The 22,694-nt window shown below is 42.0% G+C and overlaps 1 protein-coding gene across 1 annotated transcript; it reads right to left on the reverse strand.

Annotated features, from left to right (window-relative positions):
- Positions 1 to 1,219: 1,219 nt before the first annotated feature.
- LOC311138486 (potassium voltage-gated channel subfamily A member 2-like) lies at positions 1,220 to 2,704 on the reverse strand (the record flags this gene model as incomplete). The annotated part of the gene is made up of 1 exon (XM_084173181.1): positions 1,220 to 2,704. One exon carries the CDS (start codon positions 2,702 to 2,704, stop codon positions 1,220 to 1,222), a length of 1,485 nt encoding a protein of 494 aa, XP_084029307.1.
- Between the last annotated feature and the right edge of the window lie 19,990 nt (positions 2,705 to 22,694).

Consider the following 22,694-nt stretch of genomic DNA (forward strand, 5'->3'; position numbering starts at 1 on the left):
AGCTACAGTAACGGTTACAGTCACAACTACTTACCTATCTATATGAGTTAAGTGGTAAACGAGTACAAATGAAAGAGGAAGAGACATTCACTTTGTCCTCAGAGCTGCAGTAAGACAGGTTCAGGTGAGTGGAGGAGGAAAGCTTGCATTGCCATGTACAGTAAACACATAAACGACGTAAGACTAGAGCAGTGAAAAGTCAAGGCTTTTGTCAGTCATTCATCAGATACTGATGTTCCTGAAGAAAATATGTGAAACCATCATGGAGCTGACGGAGCTGACAGAGCTGACGGAGCTGATGGATGTCCTCCTTAAATAATGTGAAGTACTACTAGTACCACACCCCTCGTGTGTCTCAGACTCAGGCCATGACAAGCCTCAGCCGCTGGGCAAAAAAAACGGGTTGAATCAACGTTGTTTCCACATCATTTCAACCCAAAAATGCAATGTAATGACGTCATCAATGTAATGGTCTTTCATCTTTTTTTCCCCACCGAACTCTGAACCTAAATCCAATGACATGGTGACATTTTTTTGTTTATTTCGTGTTGAATTCACGTTAGTTGACAACTCAGCCAAATGTAAATCAAAAATAGACGTTGAACTGAAGTCTGTGTCCAGTGGGCAGCAACGGAGCATGCCCGCCTTATGTTCACACGTTCTGTAATCTCCAAGTAGTTCACCACAGGACAGGTTTGTTTAGTTTGCTCAAGGAAGCAGCATATTGTAGCACGCAAACAGGAGGGAGACCAGGGTAGTGGCAGGCGCAGGGGGGCTGAAGCAGAATTGACCAGGGTAGCGGCAGGCGCAGGGGGGCTGAAGCAGGATTGGTGTTGGGGTTATTCTGGAAGCGATAAATTCCCTTTTTTACTAAATTTCTCCTCTTTTTTTGTACTACTGTTGTGAGCAGGTCATTTGACTATTGGAAAAGTCACACTGACAAAGCCAACTCCATGCAGACATCAACAAGCTACATTTTGATTATACGATTTAAAGTCTGACAGAAGGTCAGTTTGAGGGCAAGGTGTGAGGCGCTAACAGTGGAAGTTAGGAGTGAGCACATAGTTTTTGGTGTTTTTCATCACTAAGAAATGATGAGTACAGGTATACATCCTGAATCTATTGCCTTGAGATTCCAGCAGCACATGTGAAATGGGAGGCTACACACCTGCCCCATCCTTTGACCTCTCAACCTCACTGAGAGGACAATGCAAGCTGGCTACACGTCTGTGAGCATTTTGGTGATGTTGACATAGTTTGTGTTGGCCAGCGTCGTGCAGTTGGCCTGAGTCTTGAGGTTCTCTTCTGGGAGGTCCTCAATACTGTTGTTCACCCCTTCCTGGATCTCCATGTAGTCTGATTTACTGATGGTGGAGCCGCTCCGGCTCTTCTTCAGCTCTTCATTCGAGTCCTCTTTGGCGACTGGGCCTAGGCACTGGGCCTGCTCCTCGCCCTCCGTCTCACGGTGGTAGAAGTAGTTGAAGTTGGACACGATGACGGGCACGGGCAAGGCGATTGTCAGCACACCTGCAATAGCGCAGAGGGAACCCACAATCTTGCCACCAATGGTGGTTGGGACCATGTCGCCATATCCTACTGTCGTCATGGAGACAACAGCCCACCAGAAGGCGTCAGGGATGCTTTCAAATTGTGACTCGGGCTCATCAGCTTCCGCAAAGTAGACAGCACTGGAGAACAGTATGACTCCAATAAAGAGGAAGAAGATCAGCAGACCCAGCTCCCTCATACTAGCCTTCAGGGTCTGGCCCAGGATTTGAAGCCCCTTGGAGTGTCGCGACAGCTTGAAGATTCGGAAGACTCGCACTAGACGAATGACCCTGAGAATAGCCAGGGACATGGCTTGCTGACCGGCCTGGCCATCCTCTGGTTTCTCAGCCAGCTCTGTGGCCAGGGTGATGAAGTAGGGGATGATGGCAACAACATCAATGATGTTCATGACGTTACCAAAAAAGCCTGATTTGCTGGGGCAGGCGAAGAGGCGCACCAGGAACTCAAAGGAGAACCAGATGATGCACAGTGTCTCCAGGATGAAGAATGGGTCAGTGAAGTAGGTGGACGTGAAGTAGATTGTGGTGTTGGTGTTGGTGTCAAAGACACTGTGCGGTTCATCGTCGTCGTTGCGGAAGATGGGCAGGGTTTCCAGGCAGAAGCTTACGATAGAGATGAGGATGACCATGACGGAGATGATAGCGATAATCCTAGCGGGTCCTGAGCTCTCTGGGTACTCAAAGAGCAGCCACACTTGTCTCTGAAACTCATTGTCAGGAAGCGGCCTCTCTTCCTCCTTGACGAAACCCTCATCCTCTCTGAACAGCTCAATGGCCTCATCCCCCAACTCATAGAAACGTATCTCCTCTGAGAAAATATCAAGGGTCACATTGGCCGGCCGCCGTAGCCTCCCTCCTGACTGGTAAAAATAGAGAATGGCATCAAAGCTGGTTCGGCTGCGGTCGAAGAAGTACTCGTTCCTCAGTGGGTCGAAGTAACGCATCCTCTTTTTGGGGTCCCCTAGCAGAGTATCGGGGAACTGGGAGAGGGTTTTGAGCTGTGTCTCAAAACGTAGCCCGGAGATGTTGATGACCACTCTCTCGCAGCACTCATGGTCAGCGTCAGGGTCGTACTCCGCCGGGTTCCCCGGGTGCGCTGCCGCCTCGTCAGACGGGTCACCAGTAGCTACAGTCATTCTGCGGGGGGAGCAGGAGGCCTGCACTTTTCAGTGGGGCTGGGCCCTGCAGCCTGGAAACTGGAGGGAGGGGGATGGAGGAGAGGGAGGGGGTTCAATGCCGTAAAGACCGGTTGGCTCACCTCATGGATGGATCTGTCTGGAAGGGACAGAGACCAGAGAGAATTTAAATAATATAACATAAGAAATTCATTTGATAGCATTTATGCTATTCTGTCTGTCCTCTCAAGCCATATATTATACTCTAATGGAACAATGACATAAAAGTTACGAAAATGTACTTCTCTAGGCTACAACCAAAGTATTCAGCTTTCTAAAACATACATGAACTACTGCAAATGTGGAGAAACTTAGTGTATGCCCAGAGCTCAATGCAGCCAACTAGTTTCCAGCTAGCATAGATATAGTTTATGAATCAGGGCATGTGCTCCTTCTAATCTGCTGCAATGGACAATATCCTTCACCTTCTGCAGTGAAATCATGCATGAATGTACCTATGCTGTATAGGAACCAAATCTATCTAGTTTATAATAGAAAAACATTTTTTTTTATGGTCCAAGAAGCCCTCAATGTCACTTTTTCATCATTCATTTTAAGGTAGTTTGGTTGGAGCATTTTAGACTGGTCTCAAATGGTGCCTGTGTTTGAAATATTCAAAAAAATCCATAAATTATTAAACTGCAGTAGGAAAAAGGTTTCAAAAGAAAAATCTTATGTCTCTGCCCTCTACACCATCTCTTGCATCTTCCATAAAAGAGGCATAGTTTTGTTAAGCACTATTCAGTTGATAAATACTCAGAAGCTAATAATAATGAGGGATATTCTGTTCAATGCTCCTACTGTATCCCCTTTACTGCAGAGGTCGAGTATACTTTTCTAAATGAAAGTCATGTAGGTTATAGCAGACGTTTTCAAAACCATAGGCTACATACCAGCATTCACCTTGTTCAAAACGGGGTGTTAGTTGCTGTTCCCATTGGTCACTTGATATCAGGGAGTAAATAGCCAGTGGCCAACAATCCCTCCGGTGCTAATCCCTCCGGTGATTTAGATCCTGAGAAGAAGAAACACATCTATTTCCTATTCGGGAACGTTAATACGATCATCATGTTGTCTGCAGCATCACCACTCGCGCGCACCGGCGTTGGAGAGGTACAGAATGCGGGTGTGTCCTCGCCTCCCCCTCCCCGTCTTCGTTCCTAGCGCAGGTTGTCGTAGGATGGCGATTGACAAAAAAAAAAAGGAGGGGATAGGGTTCCGAACTGGTGGAATGGTACTTCTACCCAAAGGTGCTAAGATCCGCAGAATTCTATGCATCCAGTGTCCTTAGCCGCTATGACGTTTCCCGCATCAGACAACCGCAAAGGTAACTGTCCTCATACGGTGCTCAGTGGCAACATCTGCAAAAATAAAAGCAAGCAGGGGAGGTGGCGGGGAGGCGTATTACAACGTGTGATATTACAAAAAAATGTAAATTAGTAGGCCTTCAAGGTGCAGACAAACACAGAGATGGGGTAGTAGGTTAGACTAACGGGTAAACATTGTGCTGATGGATAACGTTTTAGTTACCAGGCAGGAAAAAATAATCTACTGCAATCATGACTCGTCACAATAACCCTAGTCAACTACATGTTTGGTATTAAAAAGTATTCCTGACAAATAAGTTAAAAGTTATGCGTGGGCTAATTGACAAATGCTCAAGAAAAAAGTCACACTTCGTGCATTATTTTCTCCATAATTTAATACAGTAGATAGACTACAACAGTTTGTAAAACACAGAATGCTCACAGAGATGCTCATGCAAGGGGATATATCTGTGCTTGTCCGCAGTTTAGTGAATAGAGAGTATTCAAGCCATGCAGCCTCGTTATACATTGTAAAGAGAACAGAATCTTCCGACATTGACTTGAAATGACATGCATGAAGAATCACCCTGGACTGAGAGCCAGATTATGCAATTCCTCAGTGTCAGATCCCGAATCATTGGCATCGGCATCACTTTCCCTGTTCTCTGCTTAGCTGGGGGTAAGGCATGCTTTAATTACCCTAGGTCTCAGTCCTTCTAATGAGCAGTACAGCCATTAGCCTGGTGTAGCCGTATCTACAAAGCTTAGTCAAACCTGCAGTCGGGCACTGCTATGCATACAAAGAGACCGGGGATGGAGAATGGGAGAGAAAACGTGCTCTCTCCACCCGCACTGTGTAACCTACCACTACTCACCTTATCTGCAGCGTGGGATATTTAAAGGGAACGCGTCTTGGCCTTTATTAATTGCTAATAATTGTATATTCATGTGAAAGGTAAGCTATCATTCACTATGCACGACCCAGTTAACAGTGTTAACTATGTAACTATGTAAATGTGTAACTAACTACTTTAATTATGCAGTAACACTGTAGGCTACTATTTTGTTATCTGACATAGGCCTAATCTCATGCATAACATTAAAGTGCTTCTGTTATTAAAGTGATCACCCAAAGTTATTCTGTCATGTGAAACTGTGACTTCCCAAACAGGAGGGAGATAACTAGGGAGAGTGGTTTCATAATTGTTGGACTAAATGTCAATGACACAGCAACTTTTTGTTTGCGGGAGCCCTGGGAGCCAGAAATCTTTCTGATTGAGAGGGGGTCAAATACTTATTTCCCTCATTAAAATACAAATTAATTTATAACATTTTTGACATGCGTTTCTCTGGATTTTTGTTGTTGTTATTCTGTCTCTTATTGTTCAAATAAACCTACCATTAAAGTTATAGACTGATCATTTCTTTGTCAGTGGGCAAACGTACAAAATCAGCAGGGGATCAAATACTTTTTTCCCTCACTGTATATTTATTTATTTTGTGGAGGGGGAATGCCTGTTTTGCATGTTATTTTGTCATTAATACGTGTCACATATCAGTTTGCAAACAATGTAAAAAAAAAAATATATATAATAAAAATAAATTGAGTTAATAAAGCCGCATGCAAACTTGGTCTCTTTTTTGCTTTCTTGAGTAAGGCAGCTCCAAAATATAGGTGTTTCAACCTAGCTCATTGCTTTCTGTGGTGGTGGGGCAGCCAGTGGAAAATACGGAGCGTAGGGATTGGTAATGTTCTCTAGTTGCGCCGTGATTGGCTCAGTTTTTTGTCACTCGTGGTGACATTATGTCACCGCCAAATCTAAGGGTAGAGTTAAAAAATTCAAGCCCCTTGGGTGCTGCCACAGTTACATTAGAAGTGCCCATCCAAGAAGGCTCAAGGCATTGGCCACAGATAAAATGACATCAAATCACATTATATCTTCAGCAGCTTTGATTGGACTGATCATGTCAACATCATACTTTCAAAATCTTAGCTATCAAGCTAGCAGTCATCATCATGAATCAAGTCGACAATCTACTGGCAAATCCTTTTTAATCCTTGTGATGTGAAGATAAATAATGAAGAGAAATTATAGATAAAACGTGTCGATGCTCATCGGCCATTGGACATAAACATTACACAACAAGTTGGAAATCGCAAATTCAACAATGAGTGGTTTGGAAGGAATCAATGGCTAACTGCAAGCATTACAAAGCGATCACTAGCCTGCTATTCAGTGGAGTGGCTGTGTGGTCCCTAGTCTGGGTTTAAGGGTCGCTTAAAAGGATAAACATTCAACATTGTCAATGGTGTCATTCCAGCATGACTTCTGCCACGCTCAAAACAACTGGCAACTCAGAACTGGAAAATCTGATTTCAGTAAGTTCAAGACAACTGGGAACTAGGGAAAAAACGAGCTCTGACTGGGAAAATAAGTTTTGAACAGTCATCCAACTCGGAATTCCAAGTCGGGAACTCGGGCCTCTTTCTAGAGCTCTGACCTGAAGATCACTGACGTCATCAGGATTCAACCTTGTTTTTTTTAGAGTTCCCTGTTGTCTTGAAAGCACTATACAGCCAGAGAATGCCAGAATTTGATGACAAAGTTTGATGACAAAATCTGCCCACGAAGGACCGCCGCGCCACCTTCCTGTTGAAGTGAGCACAGCAATAACAACGTGAGTCCAAAAATTTATTGTATGCTGCTGCATAAATGATGTAATATGTCAGGGAGATATGTATACTGTAGCTAAGAAAGTAATACTAAGTGTGTGTTGTGTAGTAAGCTGTTAGTAGCCCATGTGCCTCACCCTAATAATTTGGTCCCTTTTCCCCTCATAACTTAGCCTACTGTTCTGACTTGGTTGTGTACATTTAGCCTATAGCCTGTTTTAGAGAAATGTAATCATTGAATATTGTAAGAGCTTTCATTGTCTGCTTATATGCACCCTTTATTTATCCTATGGTTCTGACTTGGTGTACAGGTAGAACACTGTAAGAACAGCCCATGTTCTGAATTCTGTCTCTGTACATTTCAAAAGTGCTGAACAAATAGTTAAATTGACTACGTCCGTCCTAGCTCGCTCATTAATGTCTTAATCGAAATTACGGATTGCCTCTTATACGATCGTCGTCCCCTTATGCCAATGCTTGTACATCTCAATTGTCAGTAGAAACCACAAGTCAGCCATATCAGCTATGTTTTTTTAAAGGAAGTAAATGAGGCTGAATGAATTGTTTCGCTGCCAGACAAGGCTCTGCTGATAGCCAGGTGTAGCGGTGGTAAGGTGTTGGGACTGCTGTTGGGACTCTGCTGTTGGGACAGCTTTATGTAGGCCCTAACAGTGTGTGGGCACCATTTGTCACCATTATAGTGCAATTAATGTATTGTTTAGTGTTGTGTTGTGTTGTGTAGTGGATTTGCTGGCATGCATCTATATATATATATATATATATATATATATATATATATATATATATATATATATATATATATATATATATATATATATATATAGTTCCTTGTAAAAGTATTCATCCCCCTTGGCGTTTTTCCTATTTTGTTGCATTACAACCTGTAATTTAAATTGATTATTATTTGGATTTCATGTAATGGATATACACAAAATTGTCCAAATTGGTGAATTGAAATGAAAGAAATTCTAAACAATAAATAACGGAAAAGTGGTGCTTCCATATGGTGCTTCCCTTTGCTATGAAGCCCCTAAATAAGATCTGGTGCAACCAATTACCTTCAGAAGTCACGTAATTAGTTAAATAAAGTCCACCTGTGTGCAATCTAAGTGTCACATGATCTGTCACATGATTTCAGTATATATACACATGTTCTGAAAGGCCCCAGAGTCTGCAACACCACTAACCAAGGGGCACCACCAAGCAAGTGGCACCATGAAGACCAAGGAGCTCTCCAAACAGGTCAGGGACAAAGTTGTGGAGAAGGACAGATCAGGGTTGGGTTATAAAAAAATATCAGAAACTTTGAACATCCCACGGAACACCATTAAATCCATTATTAAAAAATTGAAAGAATTTGGCACCACAACAAACCTGCCACCATCGGCAGGGACTGGGAAACTGGTCAGAATTGAAGGAATGATGGATGGCGCTAAATACAGGGAAATTCTTGAGGGAAACCTGTTTCAGTCTTCCAGAGTTTTGAGACTGGGACGGAGGTTCACCTTCCAGCAGGACAATGACCCTAAGCATACTGCTAAAGCAACACTCAATTGGTTTAAAGGGAAACATTTACAGTTGAAGTCGGAAGTTTACATACACTTAGGTTGGAGTCATTAAAACTCCTTGTTCAACCACTCCACAAATTTCTTGTTAACAAACTATAGTTTTGGCAAGTCGGTTAGGACATCTACTTTGTGCATGACACAAGTAATTTTTCCAACAATTGTTTACAGGCAGATTATTTCACTTAAAATTCTCTGTATCACAATTCCAGTGGGTCAGAAGTTTACATACACTAAGTTGACTGTGCCTTTAAACAGCTTGAAAAATTCCAGGAAATTATGTCATTGATTTAGACGCTTCTGATAGGCTAATTGACATCATTTGAGTCAATTGGAGGTGTACCTGTGGATGTATTTCAAGGCCTACCTTCAAACAAATTCCAATCATTGGAAAATCAAAAGAAATCAGCCAAGACCTCAGAAAACAAATTGTAGACCTCCACAAGTCTGGTTCATCCTTGGGAGCAATTTCCAAACGCCTGAAGGTACCACGTTCATCTATACAAACAATAGTACGCAAGTATAAACACCATGGGACCACGCAGCCGTCATACCGCTCAGGAAGGAGACGCGTTCTGTCTCCTAGAGATGAACGTACCTTGGTGCGAAAAGTGCAAATCAATCCCAGAACAACAGCAAAGGACCTTGTGAAGATGCTGGAGGAAACAGGTACAAAATAATCTATATCCACAGTAAAACGAGTCCTATATCGACATAACCTGAAAGGCCGCCCAGCAAGGAAGAAGCCACTGCTCCAAAACCGCCATAAAAAGCCAGACTACGGTTTGCAACTGCACATGGGGACAAAGATCGTACTTTTTGGAGAAATGTCTTCTGGTCTGATGAAACAAAAATAGAACTGTTTGGCCATAATGACCATTGTTATGTTTGGAGGAAAAAGGGGGAATGCTTGCAAGCCGAGGAACACCATCCCAATAGTTGGGAAGAGATCTTTGACGTACCGATCCCATGGCATAGTGTTTATGAACTGACATGCAAAACGACACCGGATTCAAAAATTAGAATCTTTCAATTTAAATTATTATATAAAATTCTTGCTACCAATAGAATGTTATTTATATGGGGGATACAATCTTCCTAGCTCTGCAGATTTTGCTGTGAAGAGACAGAATCATTAGATAATTTGTTTTGGTTCTGTCCATTTGTAGCTTGTTTTTGGACACAGGTCCAGGAATCGCTAAAGGATTGCAATATTTACCTGGAGCTAACCTTGCAGATAGCATTACTGGGTGATCTGAAAAGACAATAATATAATAATACTTTTAGCAAAAATGTTTATTTTTAATTCACAATCAGTACAAGCAATGAGAATAGAAAGGTTCAGAACTTTTGTAAAACATCACAGTACGGTTGAAATATATATGGCAAATAGAACTCCTATATGGATGGTGTTAAGAGATAGATGGGAGGTATTGAATAGAGTTGAAGGATGGGACTAATAACAAATAACAACAAATAATAACAAAGATAGCTAATAATGTAAGCATACTGTGTCCATAATAAGTATATAGGTTGTATGTTGGGAGCTGTTCCCAGTCAAAACTGTTCGCTGCTCTGGCACCCCAATGGTGGAACAAGCTCCCTCACGACGCCAGGACAGCAGAATCACTCACCACCTTCCGGAGACATTTGAAACCCCACCTCTTTAAGGAATACCTGGGATAGGATAAAGTAATCCTTCTACCCCCCCCCCCCCTTACCCCAACCCAGTGTAAAGTGGTTATCCCACTGGCTATAAGGTGAATGCACCTATTTGTAAGTCGCTCTGGATAAGAGCGTCTGCTAAATGACGTAAATGTAATGTAAATGGAGCTTTTGGGAAAGAGCACAGTTAGAAAGATATGGCATATAGAAGCAAACCGGATGGACATCATGAAAATGATCGGAGAGGTTGAGAGTAGAATTATTGTAAAATTAACTGTGTCCATAAGGTGTAGATAGTAAGTATAGACCAGAAGTAGAGGCCTGGGCATTGTTGTTCACTAATTTACTCCAAGTAGGGAAAGGATGGCGGGGTTGAAAAGTAATAAAGGGGAGTATATATATTTAAAAAATAATAATAATAATAATAATATGACTAAAAATTAAAAATAAATAAAAAAGAACACCATCCCAACCGTGCAGCACGGGGGTAGCACCATCATGCTGTGGGGGTGCTTTGCTGCAGGAGGGACTGGTGCACTTCACAAAATAGATGGCATCATGAGGAAGGAAAATTATGTGGATATATTGAAGCAACATCTCAAGACATCAATCAGGAAGTTAAAGCTTGGTCGCAAATGGGTCTTCCAAATGGACAATGACCCCAAGCATACTTCCAAAGTTGTGGCAAAATGGCTTAAGGACAATAAGATTAAGGTATTGGAGTGGCCTTCACAAAGCCCTGACCTCAATCCTATAGAAAATGTGTGGGCAGAACTGAAAAAGCGTGTGCAAGCAATGAATATTTCAAACCTGACTCAGTTACACCAGCTCTGTCAGGAGGAATGGGCCAAAATTCACCCAACATATTGTGGGAAGCTTGTGGAAGGCTACCCAAAATGTTTGACCCAAGTTAAACATTTTAAAGGCAATGCTACCAAATACTAATTGAGTATAAGTAAACTTCTGACCCACTGGGAATGTGATGAAAGAAATAAAAGCTGAAATAAATCATTCTCTCTACTATTATTCTGACATTTCACATTCTTAAAATAAAGTGGTGATCCTAACTGACCTAAGAAAGGGAATTTTTACTAGGATTAAATGTCAGGAATTGTGAAAAACAGAGTTTAAATGTATTTGGCTAAGGTGTATGTAAACTTCCGACTTCAACTGTAAATGTCTTGGAATGGCCTAGTCAAAGCCCAGACCATCAACCTAATTGAGAATCTGTGGTATGACTTAAAGATTGCTGTACACTAGCTGAACACATCCAACTTGAAGGAGCTGGAGCAGTTTTGCCTTGAATAATGGGCAAAAATCCTAGTGGCTAGATGTGCCAAGCTTATAAAGACATACCCCAAGAGACTTGCAGCTGTAATTGCTGCAAAAGATGTCTCTACAAAGTATTGACTTTGGGGGGGTGAATAGTTATTCACGCTCAAGTTTTCAGTTTTTTTGTCTTATTTCTTGTTTGTTTCACCCAAAAAAATATTTTGTATCTTCAAAGTGGTATGCATGTTGTGTAAATCAAATGATACAAACCCCCTAGAAATCTATTTTAATTCCAGGTTGTAAGGCAACAAAATAGGAAAAATGCCAAGGGGGGTGAATACTTTCGCAAGCCACTGTATATTTGTTGCCCCACCAAGATGTACATGCTAAAATTGCAACTGGTGGTATAAATTGTTTGTTGGTGATATTGAGCATTATTATTGTGTGACTGTGAGAGTTCATTAAGTCAAGATAGATACCAGGATGAATAAACTACAATAGAATTATGTTTGTTCATACCTTACAAAACAATTAATTATGTAGACCGGGGGAGGGGGATCAATAGTGAATCCCATTTTGGCCAAAAGGAGCAATGAGAGAAAGTGCAAGGAGAGCAGCAATGACCTGAATGACCTGCTGTGGCAAAGGTCGGGAGGGAATCCCCTGCAAGAGGAGGAGGTGGAGGGATGGGGGGAGGAGCCAGCTGGTGATTTGTCTGAGACTTGGCTTCATCAAGGTTACTACTGGCAGCAGCCCTTATAGTAAGCTGCCCCTGCAGCCCCGCAACGTCTGCCAGTGTCTCTTAATGGCTTTCCCAGGTTCCCCCTGACAGTACAGCCATTATTTATGAGCAAAGGGCCCGTTACAAAGCCTGTTAATGCAGTCCCATGAAGCTCAGTTCACATTGCATTAGCTGTCTACCCACTGGGCACATACTGGTTGAATCAACGTTGTTTCCACGTAATTTCAATGAAATTACTTTCAACCAACGTGGAATAGACTTTGAATTGACTTCTGTGCCCAGTGGGTACTTTAATTAAATGTGAAGGCCCTAGTGTTCTAAGTCAGGGGTGTCGAACATACGGGCCGAGGGGGTCCAATCTGGCCTGTGGGTGGTTTGAGTAAAAAATTAAATAATGATAATAATTTATTATATATGCATTTTTTTTTTCACAATATTTTTTTTTCGGGGGGACGATCTCAATATACTTTAAAATGACAAAAACGAAATTGAAACTGTGTAGAAATAGTAATACACCGACATTCATACAGTTTCTTGTTAAGTTTAGGCATTAACTCAGAATTTTGAAGGTTAGGGTTAAGTTTAGGAATTAACTCCAAATTCTTAAGGTTAGACATTAACTCTGATTGGTTAAAATAAGGGTAAAGGTTTGGGATAGGCTTAAAACAAATATATCAAAAACAACTTTCTATCGCTGGATTTGAACATGCAAGCTTTTGAACCAGAGGCAGATGCTCACTCCCATCCGACAGCTCCATCCACAATGCCCTAGTTAAACTGAAACCTACTTGAAGGTAACAGCGCTCACTGTTGCCCCTAATCTCCTGACATCCTCAGACATGGATGGACATCGAATACTGACTTGTATCACTGGTGACCTGCCTAGTTTCTTTACTGTGTCCAGCTTGCTAACAATCACCGAAATGAAAGCTAAACAGTCAGGGAGTATAATGGATAGAGGACAATTTTTTTGCTGGTTTGACAGCAAGGAAATATAACTAATTTTCAGTGCGGCCCTCCGGACCACGTTGAAGACTTAATGAAGCCGTGGGGCAAAATGAGTTTGGTGTGCGTTTTAATCATGTGGTGGTGGGGGAGAGGGCTGAGGGGTGACGACAGTGAATGGCATCTGAGGGGTATCGATTGTGTGGCACTCCACACCCGTCCTCTTCTCCTGATCAGTTAATACCACCAGGCCATATGAAGGAGAGCTGAGAAAAGAACCTTGATGAGTGGTGAAACTAAGGCTTTTTATCTAATGGGCTCCTTTTCTTAGATAATGTCTGGTAGCTCAACCCATTTTTTAGACCTTTGTTCCATTGACATATAGTGCTGTGGTACGGCAGTACAGTAGACGGTGCAGTTAGTGGCTCTGGTTCAGTATCAACTCGTGTCTGTTTTTGATGCATCCGTTCCCTGTCATTTACATACAGCTTGTGTTAGCATAATTAGACTTATTGAATATGCAGTACAAGTTTGTCTCTCTCACCCTGAGTAGCGTTGCCTTTCTCTGGAGGGCTGTCTATTTGTGTGAAGGGTAGCAGAGAGCAGGGAGCAGTGTGTTCCAGACAGAGGACTATTGACACTGCAATGCACCATCGCATGCTTGATAGCCTCCTCTTGTAAGACGACGCCTCATCACTGCCCACTCTGAGCAGCTTAACTGCACACACACACACACAAGCTATACATTCTTGCACACACAAGCTATACACACTTACACACACACACACAAGCTATACACACTTATGCACACACTTACTCAACACAAGCTATACACACTTACACACCACACACACACAAGCTATGCAGACTTACACACTCTTACACACACTTACACACCACAAGCTATACACACTCACACACACACACACACGTCAAATCCCCATTTTGGCCTGTATAAAGAATCAACTAACATAATTCAAAGTGAGAATCACAGTAACTGGTTAATGAAGTACTAAATATGTATTTTAAAATGCTTACATTTACAATGATACAAGGACAATGATGATTCAAATAGTGATTCAAGGACACCTTCATTCAAAGAAATACCAACTTGTATTACATGAATAGCTTCTCAGCCAAGATCATGTAGAGCATCTTTAAGGACCCAGTGGAGAGGGTACAGATTATATCTAGATATTATGCACTTTGCATTTGTTAAATGTTGCATGAAAATGCATTTTCTTGCTGCTGGATAAGATGATGTAATTTCCTCCTGTGAACAATACCTACATTAGTGTTACAATACCCTCATTAGAGTTACAATACCCTCATTAGAGTTACAATACCCTCATTAGTGTCACAATACCCTCATTAGAGTTACAATACCCTCATTAGTGTCACAATACCCTCATTAGTGTCACAATACCCTAATTAGAGTTACAATACCCTAATTAGTGTTACAATACCCTCATTAGAGTTACAATACCCTCATTAGTGTCACAATACCCTCATTGGTGTCACAATACCCTAATTAGAGTTACAATACCCTCATTAGTGTCACAATACCCTAATTAGAGTTACAATACCCTCATTAGTGTTACAATACCCTAATTAGAGTCACAATACCCTAATTAGAGTTACAATACCCTCATTAGTGTTACAATACCCTCATTAGAGTTACAATACCCTCATTAGTGTCACAATACCCTAATTAGAGTCACAATACCCTCATTAGTGTTACAATACCCTAATTAGAGTCACAATACCCTAATTAGAGTTACAATACCCTCATTAGTGTCACAATACCCTAATTAGTCACAATACCCTTATTAGAGTTACAATACCCTAATTAGAGTCACAATACCCTAATTAGAGTCACAATACCCTCATTAGTGTCACAATACCCTAATTAGAGTTAAAATACCATCATTAGTGTCACAATACCCTAATTAGAGTTACAATACCCTAATTAGAGTCACAATACCCTAATTAGAGTTACAATACCCTCATTAGTGTTACAATACCCTCATTAGTGTCACAATACCCTAATTAGAGTTACAATACCCTAATTAGAGTTACAATACCCTCATTAGTGTTACAATACCCTCATTAGAGTTACAATACCCTAATTAGAGTTACAATACCCTCATTAGTGTTACAATACCCTCATTAGTGTCACAATACCCTAATTAGAGTTACAATACCCTCATTAGTGTCACTATACCCTAATTAGACTTACAATACCCTCATTAATGTTACAATACCCTCATTAGTGTTTGTCCATCTTGTAAATCTTCATTCATTCTAATGGACTGGGACTGAAATGACCTTCCTGGAATCGGTATACTCCTCTGTAGCTCAGCTGGTAGAGCACGGTGCTTGTAATGCCAAGGTAGTGGGTTCGATCCCAGGGACCACCCATACACAAAAATGTATGCACGCTTGACTGTAAGTCGCTTTGGATAAAAGCGTCTGCTAAATGGCATATTGTTATTATAACAGATAAGATCGTTTTTCCAAAAATGTTTCAATGAGACTGAATTCATCTTCCTCCCCTTGGGATATCAGTCATTTCAACACTATCATGTTGGAGAGAGAGACTATTACTGGGCTGTATCTTGAGGTCCCATGTGGAGTACAGCTAGGGGACGTGCTATACATACCATACAGGATACTGAATGAAAACAAGGTAGCCTGAACCTTTGCATACTGTAGAGTGCAATTAGACACGCGGCGCTGGTAATGTAGACATCCTGAGTGAACAGACTCCTCAAAGAGACCCAAGGTTAAGTACTGTAATAGTAATACATTTTAGAAGTACCCTCTGGTCAGTCCTTCTCTGTGTCCATGTGTGGTGTCCCTGTGTGGTGTCCCTGTGGTCTGTTCTTCTCTGTGTCCCTGTGTGGTGTCCCTGTGTGGTATCCCCCTGTGCACCTTTTCTATTCACATACTGACCATACTGTCTATACACACCATTATGCAAATATCTATATTCCGGACTCTAACATTGCTCATTCTCATATTTCTTGCATTATGTGTGTATTGTTGTGTATTGCTAGGTTTTGCTGCACTGTTGGAGCTAGGAACACAAGCATTCCGCTGCACCTGTGATAACATCTGCAAATATGTGTATGTGACCAATAAACTTTGATTTGGTGTAGGGTGCGAGGACAGGAGGGAGGAGATCCAGAGAGAGCCAGTCATACTGCAGCCTGGACCATGTACAGCCACAGCAGTGTGGGCAGCATGAAGAGAGAGAGAGCACGGAGCAGACACTGGAGCAGAGCCAGGACACCAGGAGAAAGACGCACAAGGGCATTCATATCACTGCAGCAGCAGCCTCCCTCGCGGCCTGACTAGTTCACCTCAGATAGACCTTGGGGCACACATATACCATTATAGGCCAACACGCTCCCAGTATGGACAGGTTGTATTAAAAATCATGTATTCAGCAGAGAGTTGGAAAGGTCAAAGGTTACAGTCCATTCAAATGTGACATTTGACTGAAAGGTCAGATCCAAAACATTAGCATTTCTGACAACCACGCAAACAGTGAACAAAATAAGACACCAACCAGTAAACTAACCTTTAGTTGCAGGGAACCATTATCTATGAGCTCATGTGAGTTTAGTTTGGCTCTGCTGCACTGCCTGACTCAGGCCCTTCAGACTGTCTGGTTCCTCCAGTCAGTGAGAGGCAGGGATGAATCAGTGCTACTGATACAGATGTAGGATCTTAATTTGACCTGTACTGTCGCAGCAAAATAATCCTGCAGCAACAGGATTTTAACGTTTAGTCCATACTGTTGCTTGATCGGTGGTTAGGTTATTAGCTGGTCAAAGTGAGGCTACATGAAAAGTGGAATACTGTTAATATATGAAAGCTTGTGTGTTAGTGTGGGTTTTCAGTGAATTGATGTAAATCACGAAGCTCCTCTTCATTTCCTGCTGTGTAGAAACAATTCTCACCAACAAAAGAGTGATCAAATTAAGATCCTACATTTGTATCAGGGGATTCCCTGTGTGCCATGATGGAACTTAAATGTGTGTTGCTGGGGCCTGGGCCAGAAACAACTGGCTATCCCTTAACATTTAGCCCCTAACCTTTGACCCCTTGGGATTATTTGGATGTGAAGAGTTATTCTCTGTGGGGTTGTTTCTGCAGTACTGCAGGTTTTTGTCCCAATTTAGTGCCATCACACCTGTTTCACTAACAAACCAACTGATCTCTCACACCTTGAGCAGCTGAATCAGGTGTTTCACACCAGATTAAATTATGACTGTTAGATTATGACGGTTTTAGTAATATAATAATAATTATATACAGTGGGGAAAAAAAGTATTTAGTCAGCCACCAATTGTGCAAGTTCTCCCACTTAAAAAGATGAGAGAGGCCTGTAATTTTCATCATAGGTACACGTCAACTATGACAGACAAATTGAGATTTTTTTTCTCCAGAAAATCACATTGTAGGATTTTTTATGAATTTATTTGCAAATTATGGTGGAAAATAAGTATTTGGTCACCTACAAACAAGCAAGATTTCTGGCTCTCACAGACCTGTAACTTATTCTTTAAGAGGCTCCTCTGTCCTCCACTCGTTACTTGTATTAATGGCACCTGTTTGAACTTGTTATCAGTATAAAAGACACCTGTCCACAACCTCAAACAGTCACACTCCAAACTCCACTATGGCCAAGACCAAAGAGCTGTCAAAGGACACCAGAGACAAAATTGTAGACCTGCACCAGGCTGGGAAGACTGAATCTGCAATAGGTAAGCAGCTTGGTTTGAAGAAATCAACTGTGGGAGCAATTATTAGGAAATGGAAGACATACAAGACCACTGATAATCTCCCTCGATCTGGGGCTCCACGCAAGATCTCACCCCGTGGGGTCAAAATGATCACAAGAACGGTGAGCAAAAATCCCAGAACCACACGGGGGGACCTAGTGAATGACCTGCAGAGAGCTGGGACCAAAGTAACAAAGCCTACCATCAGTAACACACTACGCCGCCAGGGACTCAAATCCTGCAGTGCCAGACGTGTCCCCCTGCTTAAGCCAGTACATGTCCAGGCCCGTCTGAAGTTTGCTAGAGTGCATTTGGATGATCCAGAAGAGGATTGGGAGAATGTCATTTGGTCAGATGAAACCAAAATATAACTTTTTGGTAAAAACTCAACTCGTCGTGTTTGGAGGACAAAGAATGCTGAGTTGCATCCAAATAACACCATACCTACTGTGAAGCATGGGGGTGGAAACATCATGCTTTGGGGCTGTTTTTCTGCAAAGGGACCAGGACGACTGATCCGTGTAAAGGAAAGAATGAATGGGGCCATGTATCGTGAGATTTTGAGTGAAAACCTCCTTCCATCAGCAAGGGCATTGAAGATGAAACGTGGCTGGGTCTTTCAGCATGACAATGATCCCAAACACACCGCCCGGGCAACGAAGGAGTGGCTTCGTAAGAAGCATTTCAAGGTCCTGGAGTGGCCTAGCCAGTCTCCAGATCTCAACCCCATAGAAAATCTTTGGAGGGAGTTGAAAGTCCATGTTGCACAGCGACAGCCACAAAACATCACTGCTCTAGAGGAGATCTGCATGGAGGAATGGGCCAAAATACTAGCAACAGTGTGTGAAAACCTTGTGAAGACTTACAGAAAACGTTTGACCTGTGTCATTGCCAACAAAGGGTATATAACAAAGTATTGAGAAACTTTTGTTATTGACCAAATACTTATTTTCCACCATAATTTGCAAATAAATTCATAAAAAATCCTACAATGTGATTTTCTGGATTATTTTTTCTCATTTTGTCTGTCATAGTTGACGTGTACTTATGATGAAAATTACAGGCCTCTCTCATCTTTTTAAGTGGGAGAACTTGCACAATTGGTGGCTGACTAAATACTTTTTCCCCCCACTGTATATCTAACCAGTGTGTTTAATAACACTATGATTATTACATCCAACCCTGAAATGAAATGCCTCTGCCATTGGACAGTGTTGTGCTTAGTCTTATATTGTTGCTATGGTGACTGCCCCTAGGGTTTCATCAAGCAGAAGTAGGAGGCCCTGTGATCACTCCTGGAGAGTCTCTCTCTCCTCTCCTCTGGGATATTAGAGGTAAAGTCAAAGCACAGTGACACAGCACATTGCATGTCCTTCTAGCGGTCGACGCATTCTACAGTGTCCTCTAAAGTACTAAAGCATTTAGTTAAATGAAAAAGGCTTTGTAATACCTTAAGGCTTTGCTAGACTTTATTGATTGGTAGAAATTACAACACATTCAGAAAGGTCAAGATGACAACACAGTTCTGCAACTGTGTAATTTATACTTGTTAATGAAAGTTATATGAGTCTTATTTACCCTCTAAATTATCAATGAATTTATTAACACATTTTCTGTGAATATCATACTCAAACATGATATGACTGTCTCTGGTATCCTTGGTCTCATTCGCGCTTCATGAAACATTTTATAGTAAAACCCTTTCTTTAATAACTGGCTTGGTATTTATATCAATTGGGAGAAAAGGATATGTGTACACTACTCATGATATGGTTTGTGGGCCTTCCTTTGTCTTGACTCAAAGCTTTGAACGAACACAGAGTCATGATCCAGAAGAGTGAACTTTATAAATAGCCCCCAGGTCTACCATTAGACGTCCTCTGAAGAGTAGATGGATGGTTTTCCGTTTGCACCCAGAGTAATAATAGCAGCATGTCTGAAGCGTCCTATATTTCTGTCCGCAGCCATATAGCTTTTTATAAAATGTTTAGGGCTAAGACAAGGAGCGTTACAGACATACACAATCATCAATACAATTGGTGAAGTTAGTAGTACTATAAAATACCTCTCTCTCGCCCCAGAATGCACTGCATGTCAGCTGCATCCCCTGTATCGTAATAGCTTGCTGCTACTGCTTCACTCCTTTCATGTGGCGGATGTCTGCCTGAGAGTAGAGGGGATGCCTGGGGTCTCCTCGTCTCCTCTGGATGAGCATGACAAATCCACACACACATGTCTGCTTGTTTTCCTTAAGTGCAGCTAATCCATTATATGGATGGTGTGTTTGTGTGTGTGTGTGTGTGTGGGGGGGGGGGGGGGGGGGGGGGGGTCTTTCCTCCAACGCAGTGGCAACAGAGAGAGTGCCTCTCCTGAGAAGGGTTTCTCAGCACTCTGATGCCGAGGGTTCCAGAGTGCAGTCAGCCAGGTGTACAGTACCAGCTGAGACCTACATTTTACAGCTGCGCTCAAACGTACATATATACTGTCTGTACTAATGTTCACATTCACACATACACACTGTCACACACTTTCACAGTCACACACACACACACACACAAACAGACACACACTGAAACTCACAAACAAATATAATGTACAGTATGTAATTATGTGCAGTTGACTAAATAGAAATGGAATGACATGCCTCATCTAATGTATTAAACATACAGAATACAAAAATGCCTTTTGTTTTCCTGGGAGGTGCACTGAACTGCAGCTTTAGGTGTTCCACATAAGCATTCAAGTTGAGCTCCACTGACAAGTGATTTATAGCTAAGGGTAACTCACAGACAAGTTTTCATTTTCCCAAAGATAGAAAGGATGAAGTGGGGAGAAATGAAGAGTGGACCCTATTTCCAGAGAGAACAAAGCCACACAGCACTTCTGATAAGCCACCTGCAGCTGTGACGTCATGTTATTATATTGTATTGGGAAAAGAGGATGACATAGAGGAAAGAGAGGAGAAGAGAGGAGAAGAGAGAGGAGGAAGAAGGGAAAGAGAGGAGGAAGCAATCGTGTGTGTGTGTGTGTGTGTGTGTGTGTGTGTGTGTGTGTGTGTGTGTGTGCGTGCCTGCGTGCGTGCGTGCGTGATAAATACATTTCCCCAATAACATTCACCTCTTCAGATAAACAATCCCAACTTATTACACTGCAATATTTTCACTCAACAGGCAAAAGCTTACTGAATTGATTTTGTCCTGGGACAACGACAACACATCATGAATACATTGTGATGCTGAAAAACATGATCTCAGTCCTCTACTCCACTGGGGACGGCCATGGACCAAGCACATGCCTGATGGGGATGGCCATGGACCAACCGCAGGCCTGATGGGGACTGGGGATGGCCATGGACCAACCACAAGCCTGATGGGGACTGGGGAGCTATGATGGGCCACATACACAGTGTGACTTCTTGTACTGGCCTCTCTATGATTCTATTCCAGATCTCAGGGAGGGAGGGGGGAGGGGGAGGGAGAGAGAGAGAGAGAGAGAGAGAGAGAGAGAGAGAGAGAGAGAGAGAGAGAGAGAGAGAGAGAGAGAGAGAGAGAGAGAGAGAGAGAGAGAGAGAGAGAGAGAGAGAGAGAGAGAGAGAGAGAGAGAGAGAGAGAGAGAGAACGAGCACGAGCACTGAGTACATCACATACTCCTTTTCTCTGATAGACAGTCCATGGGAGGTGTGGTGAGGTCTTAGCTGAAGACACTGTGTCCATGGCACCTTGCCTCTGTTGGTCTCTCTCTAGGCCAGTACAGTATGTGTGGGAGATGGTGGAGCCATAGAGATCCTCTATATCTTGATGTATTTCAGCTGGTGGGGTGTTGTGCTGCTGGAGCTTGAGTCCATTGGTATGTGTCAGGGTAATTCTCCTCCAGACCTGTGAAGGTAAGAGATTGAGACACTGTATTATGGGTGGGTCAAATTAATGTACTACATTTTTTATTTTTTGGGATGAAACTCAGCCAGTTTTTATGACTATGTAATATGTTCAAGACAAGATGTTATCTCATGCTTTCACATATTTCAATGACATGCAGACATAATCCATCACATAACAAAAATAAGAATAAGAGAGAGATATACACTACCTTTCAAGTGCATGTGTTCTGCTGCAGCAGTGATGGTTGGGCGATGGTTGTCGGCAGGTTGAGGTGAGGTTATCTGATCTGGCCAAGTGAAAATATCCATCCGGGGTCTAGGGGGAAATTACATGTGATTTAGGAGTGTCATGAATCCTTTCATATTCTGCCATTATTAGTTCATTCATATTTGATTAAATGATGCATGTTTGATATCATAACGTGAACTTTATACAATAAAAAAGTCTAGACATATCATAATGTTCAACATAACAAGCTTGTATCCTCCCTGTCCTACATAAGTTATCTCACTTGAGGGCAGCACTGAACTTTCTTTTGGGCATGGACTTTTCAGAGTAGCAGTGGGTAAATTTATAAGGATATAAAAAGAGATCTGTGAAGCTAATTCTGCTCTAGCCCATTTAACTACCAATTAATTAGGCTACTACGATTTTCTCCCACATTCAGCACTATCACTTTCAAATGTCAAATGGTTTCTCAACTAGGATAATGTATTTTTACAGAGATAGTTAGGCCCCGACATGTCCATTTAGATTTTAACTAAATCTAAATGATGCGTAACTGATTTAATGTAGGTGACTTGGGTCTGAACAGCCTTGATGGAAGGACGAGGTGCATTGTGATTCATCCTAACAGGGATGGAAGAGCAGAACAGCCCTGGGACACCACCCTACGGGAGGCAGCTCTAGTACGGTGCAAGTGATCAGCCATACAGCTCCCAGCCCTGCGCGAGTGAAAAACAAATCAATATTTCGTTGACATTATTTAGTTGACATTACAGCGTGCAAGCACTGTCCTTCCCACATTTTATCTTCCAAAAGTCTCCTAAAGACCTCAATAATAGTATTTTAAAGATGAATCATTAATCA

The sequence above is a fragment of the Coregonus lavaretus genome (genome assembly GCF_964263955.1).
Source record: "Coregonus lavaretus genome assembly, chromosome: 12".
NCBI lineage: Eukaryota > Metazoa > Chordata > Actinopteri > Salmoniformes > Salmonidae > Coregonus > Coregonus lavaretus.